The following is a 15,113-nucleotide window of genomic DNA, read 5'->3' on the forward strand; positions in this document are numbered from 1 at the left end:
GTGTCTGAAGATCTAAAGGCGAAGAAACAGTGTGACAAGGCGGTGGCTGTTGCCATGAGGATGCTAGGCTGTATAGAGAGATGTGACCAGTAGAAGAAAGAAGGTGTTGATGCCCCTGTACAGGTCGATAGTGAGTCTGTTTGTGCTAGAAGACATACGAGGAGAGACTGGAAGTCCTGAATATGTACACCCTAGAGAAAAGAAGGGACAGGGGAAATATGATTCAGACATTCAAATACTTGAAAGGTATTAATGTAGAACACTACTGGGCAGGGCTCTGGGTTTCTGGCCTAGAAATATCTAAGAAAAAGGACCATTTAAATTAAATTAATTTATGGAGCATGTATGTTTGAGTAGACTGGATGGACCACTCGGGTCTTTATCTGCCATCATTTACTATGTCACTATGTTTTTCAACTTTTTGTTGTCTAGTAATTATTCAAATCATATTGGTCCCAGGCTCTGGTTGTCTTTTGGTAACTCGCTTGCCAGGATCTCCTTCTTTCTTCTTGCTAACCATCCATCTTCCAACTCTCTCCCTCCCCTTCCTTCCCCCAGAGGTCTGGCATCTTTCCTTTTAGCCCAAGATTTGGCCCTCTGTTCCTTCTCTCCCTCCATCCCAGCTTCCTGGTCTCACATTAAAGCAGCCTGCAGAGGATCACCAGTCAGCTGTAGCAATCCTAGCAGGCTGCCGTCAGCTCTGTAGCACGTTCCCTCTGCCGCAGTTCCGCCTATCCTCTGACAGACGGGACCATGGCAGAAGGAACGTGCTGCTGAGGCTACGGCAGCTTGCTAGGATCACTACAGCCGACCTGCAATCCTCTGCAGGCTGCTTTAATGTGAGACTGGGAAGCCGGGATGGAGGGAGGGAAGGAACAGAGGGACAAATCGCGGGCCAAATCTAATTACTCTGTGGGCCAAATTTGGCCCGCGGGCCTGAGTTTGACACCCCTGCACTAGACTGTTCAGGTCTTTATCTGCCGTCATTTACTATGTTAAGTTATGAGTTCTAGTACCATATAACTGCATGTCAGATTTCAGTCAACAAAAAGGTTTGCTAGATACTAATATGACATTGGAGTATTGCTGATAGAAGACTAGCCTTCCAGAGTTTTGACAACCATAGTCAAAGGGACCCAGGAATATGAAAGTGCTACACAGAAATTCAACATACTGCTTTAGTTTCATTTCAGCACATTGGAAGGAGATAAACAAAGTAATGAACATGAGAAAAAAGCAATTATACACAAGCAGTACTCTTTAACCTCTCAGAATTTTATTTGTGGTGTCAGGGATATAAAAGAAATTTAAGTTCTAAAATATTCACCATGGATTGGTGCAAGGTATTAAGAATAGATGATTTTTTTAAATCTCCATAGTAGTTTTTTTTAATTTTGATTTTTAAAATATGGTCACTGATTAATTCCCATTCAATCAGGTTGGATGCTGTCGATAAGAGGGAAATGGGCAGGAAGAGATACAAGACTGCATAATTTTGTTTACATAACTATTACACAGTTCCAGCCATTCTCTGATAACATTATTCCAATTTTTATTAATCTTCCTTCTCCCCCTCCCCCCCAAAAAGGGTCAGTCTAAAGTCTTCAGCTTCGGAAACAAAAAAGGAGTAAAGCTTTATTAAAAAAAAGATTGTATATATAGTGACGTATCTGCTTTGTGAACACATTAACAAGGTTATCATCTATTTCTGTACATCCACAAAGGGGCTTTCTCACAGGAGCAAGATGATCTGGGTGTGCCAGGCATAGAGAAGCATCTACATTTTGAAAAGAAAAAATTATATAAGACTGACACTGTGATTTTTTTTATTTTTCTCTTCTCAGACTGGCCACATAAATCTGACCTAAAGGTAGGGTTTAAATAGAAAGGCTCCAGAGAACATAAACAGCATTTCCCTCCCCCCATTCAGTCATACAAAATACAGAAATGAAAATATGCACTGCCTGGATGATAAATTCCCCTATAAATCAAAAAAGGAGAGCTGCAAAATGGAGAAACCACATTTAGGCTCTTTTACATTTACAAATACATACATAAATATATTACATAGAACAGCAAACCAAAAATGAAGTGTTCTCTCGCCCTCCCAAACAATTTGGCTAAATACCATGGTTTTATTTCCAAAAAGAGATCTGTCTAATAATTGGTGGCTTCCAGGAATAGACAACAGCAGTAGTCTCTTCTATCATTATTTGATCTCTTTCTCATCCGTTTAAATCTTCTCTCTCTCTGTTATAGGCTTTAGTTTGTCCAGTAGGGGGAGCTGGCATAGGCAGCTTTGTTGGCCTGAGACTTCTGCTGAAGAGCATTTGGTTGACTGCGCTGTCCAGATCCTCCCTGGAATTTCATGATTTGTAAAAGGAACAAAAGATACAAAAAGAAAAAAAACAAATCTCATGATTTTTTCGATATATCTTTACAATGTTTATTCACAGTATTCTTTCAGTAACATTCACTTCAACGTGCATCTTAGATCCACTAATTTATTTATTAATTTAGTTCTCTATACCAGTGTTCTTCAACCGCCAGTCCATGGACTAGTGCCAGTCCGCAGGAATTTCCTGCCGGTCCATGCAGGGCAGGCACGTGCGTTGGGCCCAAGGAGATCAGTGCACAAAGCCGTGCGTGGCAGCTTCTACGCGTGTCCTGCGCCTGAACCGGCAGCCTTCTCTCTGATGTCGTAACATCAGAGGAAAGGCTTCTGGATGAGGTGCGGGACGCACGAGGAGCCACCGTGTATGGCTTTGTGCAAACTGCAGCATTGAGGAAGAGGGAGCCGGCCGTGCATAAAATGGCCAGGTGGGAGCACTGGCATGTTTATTGCAAAGAGGGAGGAAGACAAGAGAGACAGCTGGCTTTCTCAGGGTACTGTTTGTAAACAAGAGAGGGCAGGAAACCCAGCCTCATACAACTGCCGTGATGAAGCGATGGCATGTTGACAAGGCGGTCAAAGAACATCTTTGAGTTACCAGTAATTACTATATTTTTTTCTTTTGAGCATGATAAAATGTACAAGTTTTTAAGGTATGGTATTCTTCCTTCTTCTATTCCCTGTGTGGGCGCACTGTACGTGCTAACTATTGAGGGATGTTCATGGGGTATTTTTGGTTCCTGATGTGTGTTTGTTTTTTTCTTAAGGGGGAGGGTCTATTGCAGGGGTGGGCAAACTTTTTGACTCGTGGCCCACAATGGGTTCTTAAATTTGACAGACAGGCCGGACCAAGAGAAGATGGTTGGAGTGTTTGTGTGAACTAATATAAATTAAATGTAAATGTTATAACGTAAAAAATTTTGGTCTTTAAAAGGTAGCAAAGCACGAAAACGTAAGGCTTATTGTACAAAATGAATGTACATGATCATCTCTCCCTTCCTCTTCTTCACCCCAATTCTTCCTCTTTCCTTTTTCTCCCCCAGCATCTTTCCTCCCCTCTCACCCATCCCTCCAATCCCCCTGTGCAGAACCCTTGCCCAGCTTCTATCCTTCCTTCCCTCCCTCCCAACCCTTGCCCAGCTTCCCTCCTTCCCTCCTATCCCTCGTGCAGAACCCTTGCCCAAGCTTCCATCCTTCCTTCCCTCCCATCCCTCGTGCAGCAGAACCCTTGCCCAGCTTCCGTCCTTCCCTTCCATCCCTTGTGCTGCAGAATCCTTGAGCACCTGCTCCCGCCGTGCAGTCGAATCCCTGCTGACCCTCCATCCTTCCCTCCCATCTGAACCCCGCCGACCGTGAGCCCTACACACCTCCCTCCAGAGCAGCGTAGGGCCAGCAGCACTCTCAACAGGTTGCTTCGTGGCCTTCTCTCGTCGAAGGCCTTCCGTGTGCCGCGTTACTGATGACATTATCAGTAATGTGGCAGAGGGAATTCCCTGATGAGAGAAGGCCGTGAAGCAACCTGCTAAGAGTGCTGTTGGCCTGATGCTGCTCTGGAGGGAGGTATGTAGGGCTCGCGGTCGGCGGGGCTCGGATGGTCGGCAGGCTGGATTAGAAAACTAAATAGGCCGGATGGCCCGCGGGATGTAGTTTGCCCATGTCTGGTCTATTGCCATAACTTTTATTGCAAAATATTTACTGTAATATTTACCTTTTGATCCTAAATGAAAAAATATGGTCACCTTTGTTGATGTCTCATGACAAGTCACCTAAAATTACTATCTATAGCAAGCTAATATTTCTTTGGACCTAGATTTTGTTTTATAGAAGCACCCATACACGAGAGATGAGGCCTCGCATGGTGATAGCCAAACTTTTAAATTACAATCACAAAGTGGAAATATTGCGCAAATATAAACAACTCCGAGAGACTTTAGCATTTGAGGAATCAGAGGTGCGCATCTTTCAAGATTATTCAGCAGCACTGACTGAGCGCAGGAAGCAGTTCTATCCCATCTGTTCCTCTTTGGCTGAAAAAAAAGTACGTTTTCTCTTTTTGTACCCGGCCACTTTGAAAATTCACCACCAGGGACAATGGCAAGTTTTCGAGGCAGCAGCGGAGGCAGCTCTCTACGTAAATACCCAGGTGCTACCCCAGTCGGACCCAATCTGACCGAGCACGTGGTGCGAGCCGACCTCGGCTTGTTACCTCTTAGGTGACTTTGGATTTGCAGCTGATGGACTCCAGGTTCTTCTGATTCGGGGGAAAGGCTGCATTTCATGGTTTCGGCTGTAATGTTGCACTAAGATTCCAGTTTGTTTGCATTCTAATGTTCTTTTGATCTAGTTCAGGGACTGGTATATATAATGTGGTTGGGGATTTTCCCAATGTGTTTTATTCTTTAGGCGACAAATATGTAAACTGTTTTCTAATTGTCTGGGGGACTCGGGACCCGGAGTGGCATAGTATTGTGATCCCTCACACCTTTGGGACCGCCTTTAGACGGCCCTAGGGCTGTGACCACAACCATGCGAACAGGGGGTAGGTGGGGAAGGGAGGGGAGGGCGGGTGGGGGTTCAAGGGGAGGAGTCCTTTGCCACTATGGATGTTGTTGGCATTTGTTGAGTTACAGGAGAGTATGGGTTCTGCAACGGCAGTGAGACTACAGTTAATTGCATTTTCTATGGTACCACTGACGCTCGGGCAGGTCCTGAGCGCCACATGGCTACCCTGGGTGTGGCTGGGAGCCCGGGGTGGATCCTATTTACACATTCTATCTTCTCTATTTACACATGCCTTACTGATGCCCGCTGGCTAGCAGTTTGAGATTGGTTTCTTGGAATGTTTCGGGTATTACCTCCCCTATTAAAAGAACGAAAATTTTAACACAGCTCAAACGTCATAAGGTTGCCATAGCCTGTCTCCAGGAAACCCGATTGACGGAGTTAGAGCATCAGAAGTTGAGGAGGTCCTGGGTGGACATGGTGTATGCGGCCTCCTCCACGCATAAGCGTGCAGGGGTAGCGGTATTAATTAGTAAGACCTTACCATATACAGCAAAAGTGATAGCCTCTGACCCGAAGGGCAGATATATATTGTTGCAACTGACAGTAGGCACATATTCTTTTTATCTCATGAATGTGTACGCACCCAATACCTATGACCATTCTTTTTTTGAGGGCATTACAGCACTGCTTCTTGGGAGAGTTACTGAACCGGTATATGTAGCAGGAGATTACAATCAGATTCTTGACCCAACCTGTGATCGCTCCCAGCCGGGGCCCAGCACCAATTCATCCCAAACCAGAGGCATTCCTTATCTATGCGCCACTCTGGATTTAGTTGACCCATGGAGAATTCTCCATACCTCGGAACGGGATTACACTCATCGCTCCAGGGCCCATAACACCCAATCTAGAATAGACTATATTCTTACCACGCGTAGGGCCTTCCTAAATGTGGATGCAGCGGTCATAGGCCCGGCTGTGATCTCCGACCACGCGATGATTTGGATTGATGTGAATGTGGGCTTTGGCTTACGGGGACCTGCACGCTGGCACTTCCCTAGTTATTTGTTCTCTGATGAACATTTCAAAACATACTTAACATCTAAGTGGGATGACTTCCTAGACTTTAATGGTCAGCATTGCAATGATCCGCAGTTGTTTTGGAACACTGTCAAGGCAGTGCTCAGAGGAGATTGCATAGCCTACGTAATAGCGCGCAACCGCCGTCTATCACGGGGAATACTTCGGTTAGAAAAGGAACTTGCCCTAGCTAAACGTCGTTACACCCACAACCCAACCCGAACCTCTAGAGAACACTTGATCTCGGTGGAAACGACCCTTAATTCCTACATACATGAGCGCACGGTGAAAATGCTTTTGTACCAAAAATATCACTATCATCGCTATGGTAATCGCGCAGGGAAGTTATTAGCCCGATTGACCTCCCAAGCTAGGGGTCATCGCTATGTGTTGGGGTTGCGGGATAGCCTGGGTTGTCTCCAACATACTACTGGCCAAATTGCACAGCTTTTCATGTCCCACTTTCGGGGGATATACGGTTGCCAGGACTCGGGGGCAGAACCCCTTATTAGGGATTATTTAGTGGATTCTGGATTACAGCCGCTTTCTGATTCGGATGTCGAGTTTCTTAACGCACCCATCACCCCTAAAGAATTGCATAAAGCTATCCAGAACCAACAAAACTTTTCTGCCCCAGGGCTGGATGGTTTCACGGCAGAATTCTATAAATTATTATCAGGGCAGCTGAGTCCCTATTTACGGGACTATTATTCGCAGGTAATTCATGATGAACAATTTCCTGTAGGCTCCAATGAGGCACTAATTACGCTGATTTTGAAACCTGGCAAAGACAGTACTGCTCCCGAGTCCTATCGCCCAATTTCTCTGCTAAATGTGGATATTAAAATACTATCTAAAATATTAGCTGATAGGCTAGCGACCCTTCTCCCCAACATTATAGCATCAACACAGGTGGGATTTGTAAAGGGTCGTCAAGCGGTACACAATGTACGTAAAGCACTGTTGTCCTTAGCTCACACCCAAGTTAATAACATTCCGATGCTCTTGCTTAGTTTAGATGCGGCACAGGCATTTGACCAGGTCAATTGGAAGTATCTTTTTGAGGTGTTGAATTATATGGGTATATCTGGATGGTTTGCCGCGGCGCTACGCACATTATATTCGACACCTACAGCAAGATTACTTGTCAATGACATTATTACTGACCCAATTTCTATAGAGCGAGGCACTCGACAGGGATGCCCCCTGTTGCCTCTACTATTTTTGTTGTACTTGGAACCATTTCTTCGTACAGTGTCTTTGGACCCTGACATTGTGGGTGTGAACATTGGGAACCACTTGCTCAAAGTGTTAGCCTTCGCGGACGATCTCCTCTTTTTGCTCAGGGATCCCCATCATTCTGTCCCGCATTTATTGCAAGCGCTTGACGAATTTAAATTCTATTCGGGTTTTACGTTGAATTACCAGAAATCTTTGGCTTTGGCCAGCCCACTGACACTGCAACAGACATGGAGCAGCCAATTTCCATTTGCATGGGCCGTGAGCTCGATTCGTTATCTGGGGGTTTGGATTCCTAGAGACCTTACGACCCTATACGACAGCAATATCACCCCACTGCTTCGTGACACCACACAACATCTGCAGAATTGGTCCACTTTCCCATTATCGGTGGCAGGCCAGGTAGCTCTCTTTAATATGGTGCTTTTTCCCAAATGGTTGTACCGCTTTCAGGTCCTGCCTCTGCTCCTATCTTACGCCCATAACACACGATTAACGAAAAATTTACAACATTTCCTCTGGGGCGGTAAGCGACCCCGTATGACATTTCTTCGGATGTGTCTGCCTAGGGATAGGGGGGGTTATGGTTTATTACACATACGTTGGTATGCTATGGCCTGTCAGATGCGACATATTAATGATTGGTTTAGAGGGACCTCTGATTTTTCTGCTACACCACTGGAGCTATCTTTATTGGCTCCGTTTCATGTGAGCTATTTCTTGCATGTGGCGGATCCAGGGATCCGTCCTTTGGTGTCGCACTATCCGATCTTTGCGCCAGCTCGGCGAACCTGGAAGTGGGTCTGTAAAACTGCTATACTGCCTGCTGGGGTGTCATTATATTTACCTATACAGGGCAATGGAGCTTTTCGGTCGGGATTGCAGAATGCCGCCTTTCCTAGGTGGAGGGAAAAGGGACTTCAATATCTTTTTCACCTGTTCTCGGAGGAGGGGAACTTGGCAACATTTGCGGAGCTACAACACACCTTTGACTTACCGCCTACTGATCTATTTGCTTATTACCAGATTCGACATTATATCCAGTCTTTACCAGTGACCGTTCTCACAGAAGACAGCAGGGATGCACTTTCCGAACTCTTTAGTCTCTCAGCCCAACAGCGGATTCCACTGCGGTTTCACGTGGTGGGGATCCGGGACTGTCAATCGGGCACCAATCTGGACATTTTGGCGACGGCATGGGCCGAGGACCTGCAGTGTACATTAACAGTCCAGCAGCTACAGCGGGTATTGAAGAACATTCAAAGGGTGTCTCCTAACATAACCCACTGGGAAATGCAATTGAAGATTGTTCTGAGACTTTATATTCCACCGGAACGTGCTGCCCGGATGGGAATTACGACATCTCATTCCTGCCCGAAATGCAGCCATGCTCACGCTTCTTTGAGCCATATGTTTTGGGCATGCCCCAAAATTCAACAGTTCTGGAGTCACCTGGGACGCTATGTTACGTTGCTTTGGGGGAGGCTTTGGCTCCCACAACCGAGAGCGCTATTTGGTTTTTATAACATAGCCACGCCCAAACCCAGGGGAATGTCAGCTTTTATCACCAGAGTGCTTTTACTGGGGAAGAAAACTATCCTTATTAACTGGCTTTCGCCTGATCCTCCGACCTATGCACAATGGAGATCCCTGATGATAATTCATGCCACGCTGGAGCGGAGACTGGTGGGTGACTTGGAGCATGGCCCGGGTCGTAGATTTTGTCAGACTTGGGAATACTTTTGGCAGGACCTTACACCACGTGCTCGCAGTAGACTTTTGAACCTTTAAGGTTATCTCTCAACTTTTGGCATGGCTTTGGACTCCCGGGATGGGGAGGGGTGGGGGGAGGGGGGAAATGTTTGTACTGTTACTTCTGATTGATGCTCTTTCTTGTTCTTGCCTATTATACTTGAAATAATAAAAAAGCATTTGAATATAGAAGCACACATGACCGACTTGGTTATATGTTATTTGCTTATTCCTGTTTTTGTTGTTCTTAAGTATATTGACCTTGTATACATTCCTTTGTAACATATCTGTCATAATGGCCAATATCTTTTTATTTGTTTTTAAAACTCAATAAATAGCATTGAACTAAAAAACAACAACAACCCCCCCCCCCTTTTTGACCTTGCCCCAATGTGCTGCTGATATTGCAAACCAATATGATAGAGATGCCTGTCATTGTAAGGTAGCAAAATACAAACTCTCCAGAAACCTGCCAGAGAAACTTGAGAAAGAAACCTACCTAGAGGCAGCATAGATCATAAGGTTCTAAGAGTGGCGACTCAATGACCAGAACAACTGTGAACACACGCTAAATAACGTGAATGCTATGAAATTTAATATAATTTAAGTGGAGTACCCTCAGTGTGATAGGGCAGCGAAGGGAGCTATACTCCAGCGCTTCACATAACGACCAACAAGCCCCTGCCCCCACACCATCATAGGGTACCTCCTTGTGTGTAATAAATCAAAAATAGTGAAAAATAAATCACTACCAACCAGTGAACACAAGTGAGGTCAATTAAGCAGCCACTCTGAGAACCTCCCCAACCAGTTCCCACAATAGAAATCAAAAACCGACTTAGCTTAAGATGTTCTTGGAAAGTTGTCAAGACAGCAGCGACCCACAATAAAGCACTGCTGTGTCATTTCCAAAATTGTTAACAGAAAAGAGTGGTACTCTACCCCCTTTACAAGCTCTGGATGGCCTTTGGGCTAAAGTGGAGGTCAGGGATAGATTTGTATACTGCCTGAATCAGACCAAACTTCATTAAGCTCAACATTCTTTCTCTACCAGTGTTTGGGGGTCACAAGTACCAGCAGATCTCAAACCGTAGACCTCTCTCATAGTTCAAGTCCAAGAATGAGCAGTGGCTCTTCTAAGTCTAAGTTGTGATATTACATGTCAGTGAATTGGTCTCACAGTGTCTGAAATAAAAGAAACTACTGATAAAATATTTCAATCAATGCTCTAGTTTTTCAAAACAGAAAGATCTTTCTGCACTCTGGCTTGGGCAATATGCAAACCCAGGGTGAGTCAAGAACAAATATGGTAATACTAGATGGCCCTGTCTACAGCATATCTGGGGGACATTAAGGAAACCAACTTTTTCCTTCACAGTTTTTTTTGTGTGTTTTCTGTTAGGAATGGCTAGTCTTGGTGGAAAGCAAAAATGGATGTCATATGATGCCGGATTTAAATTGAAAGTCATGTTGAGAGCAGAAGAGAGCAATAATTCATTCACTTGCAAGCAGGGAATTTGGTATTAATGAAAGGCAAATAAGAGATTGGAGAAAGCAGAAGGCTGAATTAGAGAAGATGCCAAAATCCAAAAAGGCTTGCCGAGGTTTAACTACACCCTTATCGGTTCTTGAAGATGACTTGAATAGCTGGGTTCTAGAGTGCCGGCAAAATGAATACTGCGTTACATGTACAGGAATTCTCTTACATGCCCTTCAAATGGAAAAACAGGATAAAACTAAAGGTACAAACAAATTTGTTGCGTCTGCAGGCTGGTGTAGCAACAAAAATTTCTCAGAAACTGCCTCAGGATATTGAAGAAAAAGTATCTTCATTTCATAAATTTATTATAAAACAATTACAATTTTACAATTTTGAGCTTGGAGAAATTGGAAATATGGATGTAACACCGATAACGCTTGACCTTCCCAGCAATAGAACTGTGGCAAGCTTAGGTGATAAAACCATTTTTTAAGAACTGGGAATGAAAAGAACCATTTTACTGTGGTTCTCTCTTGTTTGGCAAAAGGAATCAAATTGAGGCCTGTAGTCATTTTTAAAAGAAGGACATTGCCAAAAAATGTCATATTTCCACCATGAATTACTGTGCGTGCACATGCCAAAGGCTGAATGGATGAAGAAGGAACCAAAATATGGCTTGACAAGATTTGGAATAGACGACTGGGGATTGCTTTGAAGAAAAAAACCATCATTGCTTGTTTGGGACATGTTTAAAGCCCACATATCTGAAGACATCAAACAGAAGGCAAAGTTTCTTCAGACTAACCTGGCAGTTATACCAGGAGGTCTTACATCTGTCTTACAACCTCTAGATGTTTGTTTGAATAAACCTTTCAAGGATTGTGTGCGAAAAGATGTGGCATGAATGGATGTCATCTGGTGAAACACACTTGACAAAAGCCGGTAATCTGATGAAACCAGATATCAAACTGATTGCAAAGTGGGTCAGGGATGCTTGGGAAGACATTCCAGAAGATATGGTTCAACATGTTTTCAAAAAATGTGGTATAAGCAATGCCAAGGATGGCAGTGAAGATGATGTGCTGAATGAGAGCAACAACAGCAGTGATGACAATGATGACATTGATGACAATGTCTATGCTGATGACATCACAGAAACTGACTTCCACTGTCTGTTTGGGAATTCTGATGATGAGGAATGTTTTGAAAAATTTTAAATGTTAAAACTTTGGGAAGATGGGGATAGGGGGTAGGGAACAGGGGGATTGTGGTGGGAGGGATTTTTATCTAAACAGATATTGTTTAAACTGATGTTATTGTAAATGTTGTGTGGTTTTACACTAATAAAAATATTTAACGTTAAAAGAAATTTGTGTTAAAACTTACAGCAAGGATGTCTAGTCTTTGTAGACTGGCTCACCAGGATATTCCAAGTTACTAATCTCGGTTTATATTCGAGTTAACCATTTTTCTTCCCTTTTGGGGGGAAAATGGGGGTCTCGACTTATCTTCGAGTATATATGGTACCTATTTCAAAATAAAACATAAAATTCTGTTTATAGCTGTTCTTAGTGTTACCGACATCCTCTGAGCTTTTTGAGGTGTTATTTATGGTTATTGGCAACTCAACCTCTCTACTTGTGTTTTGGGTTTCAAAATACAGCTTTTTAAAATATATTTTTCAAACTAAATTTTTCAAACTTACAGATCCATACGGCATATTACACTGGTGATTTTTTCAATACATTTCCATACAGGTTAGACATTTTCATTGATTCATATTTTGTGAGATTGTATATTTGTGAGATTGTATATTTGTGTGTGTGTATATATATATATATATGTATATATATATTTGTGTGTATATATATATATATATACACACACACACACCGTGAACTGAAAAAAAACCATACATCAAACTGTTCCGTATCTTCCGCTGAACTCGGCCAAGTCATATGAAATTTAGTGTGTCGTGTCTTGTATGAAGTTGATGTAAAATGTTGTAAATGCGCTCCCGTTGCATGAAGGCACATCCTCAGCCTTGGATGCCACCGATCTATGGACTTGTCAACGATGCTCTGCTTAAGCTCAGCCCAGAGATGAGGTGCTGTTTAAGTTTTTGACATCAGATATCACTGTCTTGTAGATGTGTTCCTGTATCAGCCCCCAGATCCGGTAGTCAACTGGGTTTAGGTCTGGTGAATTCGCAGGTCAGAGGTCTGGACCACTGAAGTCTGGGGGTCTCCTGATGTAGCATTTCTACAGTGTCCTTTGCCCAAGGTGCTGGGGCATTGTTCTGTTGGAAGATAAAGTAGTCTCCTGACATGTGATGGATCGCTGGAAGCAGCTTCTGTGTCAAGAGGATATCCTGTTAGTGTACACCATTGATCTTAACTTCAGGATCGATGAAGAACAGATCTGTGAATCCAAGTTTCAAGATTGCAACTGAGACCATGACTGATTGGCTGAAGGTCAGGGCAGGTCCATAATAGGTGTTTGTCATTAACCTTACACTTCAGTGTTGTTGAAGGCACAGACAGGAGATCATTCTGTGTGTTAATCAGTGGAGCTACTGTAAATATTTTTTTATCTGTAAACCAGATGAAGCTGACGCAGTGCTCCAGGTACTTGGTCAAAAGTTGTTTGCTCAATTTCAAGCTTGTTTCTTTGTTGTGTAAAGTTAACTCTCAGATACAACACTTTTTAAGATACTTTAATTTCAGATGGTCATGAATTATCCTAACCATAGTTGTCTGACTTAATCCTGCTTCTCTTGCTATTTGGCAAGTTGTTCATTGTGATTGTGGCATGCCCTCCTTGCTCAGTACAAGATCGTGTACAAAGTCAATGTGTTCTTTTGTGCGAATCAAGCACAGTCATCCACTTCTGGGTTACGGTCCACAGTGCCCATAGTCTCCTTTTTAAAAATTAAATGCTGTTCTATTAGATTTCTGGTGTGACCTTATTCCAGGGATTATATCAAAACTGATCATGTTATGATCACAGTTATGAAGGGGCCCCAGCACCATTACCTCCCATAGCAATTCATGTGCTCCACTAAGAACTAGATCTAGAATTGCTTTGCATCTTGTTAGTTCCTTAACCAGCTGCTCCATAAAGAAGTCCTTGATTTCATCAAGGAATTTTATCTCCTTAGCAAGCCCTGATGTTAAATTTATCCAGTCAATATCGGGTAGTTGAAATCGCTCATTTTATTGTGTTACCCAGTTTGTTAGCTCCCTAATCTCTGACAACATTTCAGCATCTGTCCGTTCATCATGGTCAGGTAGACGGTAATACACTCCTATCACTATCCATTTCACTTTTACATATGGAATTTCTACCCATAGAGAATCCAAGGTATATTTCTGCTCCTCTAGAATTTTCAGTACATTTGATTCAAGGCTCTCCTTAACATATAACTTCATATGATACTATTGGAACGACTCGCTGACATTGGACTGGGGGGAACAGTACATGTATGGTTCAGTTCAATCTTGAATGGTAGGAAACAGGAAATTTTTGTTAATGGCAAAATGTCAGGTCAAAGGGAAATAAAACCTGATGTTCCCCAGAGGTCAGCCCTCTCAGCAACATTATTCAATATTTACATCCGTCCATTGTGTGTATTACTTCATCAGTTGGATGTCTCATACAGGTTGTAAAAAAAACAAAAATGAAATTGTCCAGATCAGAATGATATGCACTAAAAAAGTGTCCTCCAACTCATCTGGTAATATGAAGATCGTTATTCCTCCAATATCACAATGATACATTCAACAACTCAATGACTCGACATGTACATGCTTCGGCCAACAGGCCTGTCTCAGGAGTCTTAAAAATCACGGATGGTGATATTCGAAGAATTCTACCACTCACGTAGATTTAAACAAAATTCAAAAAAGGAGTATCATATCTCGTGTACTAGTTGGCTACAGTTGGAATACACGAGACATGATACTCCTTTTTTGAATTTTGGTTAAATCTACGTGTGTGGCATTATTCTTCAAATATCACCATCCGTGATTTTTAAGATTCCTGAGGCAGGCCTGTTGGCCAAAACATGTACATATCGAGTCATTGAATGCATCATTGTGATATTGGAGGAATAAAGATATTCATATTACCAGATGAGTTGGAGGACACTTTTTTAGTGCACATCATTCTGATCTGGACAATTCCATTTTTGTTTTATTTGTATTTGTGTTTGTGGTTTTGTTTTTCCCTGGTCTGTTCTTCATACAGGTTGTATGCAGACGACATACAGCTGATTTTCCTGATTGAAGAATCATTGGTAAAATCTATTGGGAGGTTAGAAACAGTGGCAAATCCAGCAGTTGTCTTAGAAATCCAAATGTCCAAAAATTCAATACATTGTGAATGGCATTTAATTATAAACTGAAGGTGAGGAGGATTTGTGGTATAGATATTTGGATGCCATTTTTTTTTTCTTATGGCGAGGTACAAGGGAAGAACTGGAGAGTTTGATCCTCACCTTCAGTTTACAATGAAATGCAATTCACAATGTATTGAATTTTTGAACATTTGGATTTCTAAGACAGCTACTGGATTTGCCACTATACTGTACAGGAAACCTGTTGCAAGAAACACGTTACTGAACTATAAAAACCTTCACCCCTATAAATTAAGATTTAATCTCCC

At 42.8% G+C, this 15,113-nt stretch overlaps 1 protein-coding gene across 11 annotated transcripts in view; it reads right to left on the minus strand.

The window, feature by feature from the left end:
• Positions 1-1,254: 1,254 nt before the first annotated feature.
• The window catches only part of UBAP2 (ubiquitin associated protein 2), a 553,760-nt gene continuing 539,901 nt past the window's right edge, over positions 1,255-15,113 (minus strand). For 10 of the 11 annotated variants that reach the window (XM_033935342.1, XM_033935354.1, XM_033935341.1 and 7 more), the window contains one exon: positions 1,255-2,358. In XM_033935342.1, coding sequence (XP_033791233.1) covers positions 2,263-2,358 — 96 coding nt within the window. In that variant the 3' untranslated portion in view covers positions 1,255-2,262. Of the gene's footprint in view, positions 2,359-11,834; positions 11,976-15,113 lie in introns of all 11 variants that reach the window. The other variant, XR_004538612.1, reaches the window with a different exon arrangement.

This window comes from Geotrypetes seraphini, chromosome 1 (genome assembly GCF_902459505.1).
Source record: "Geotrypetes seraphini chromosome 1, aGeoSer1.1, whole genome shotgun sequence".
In the NCBI taxonomy this organism is placed as follows: Eukaryota; Metazoa; Chordata; class Amphibia; order Gymnophiona; family Dermophiidae; genus Geotrypetes; species Geotrypetes seraphini.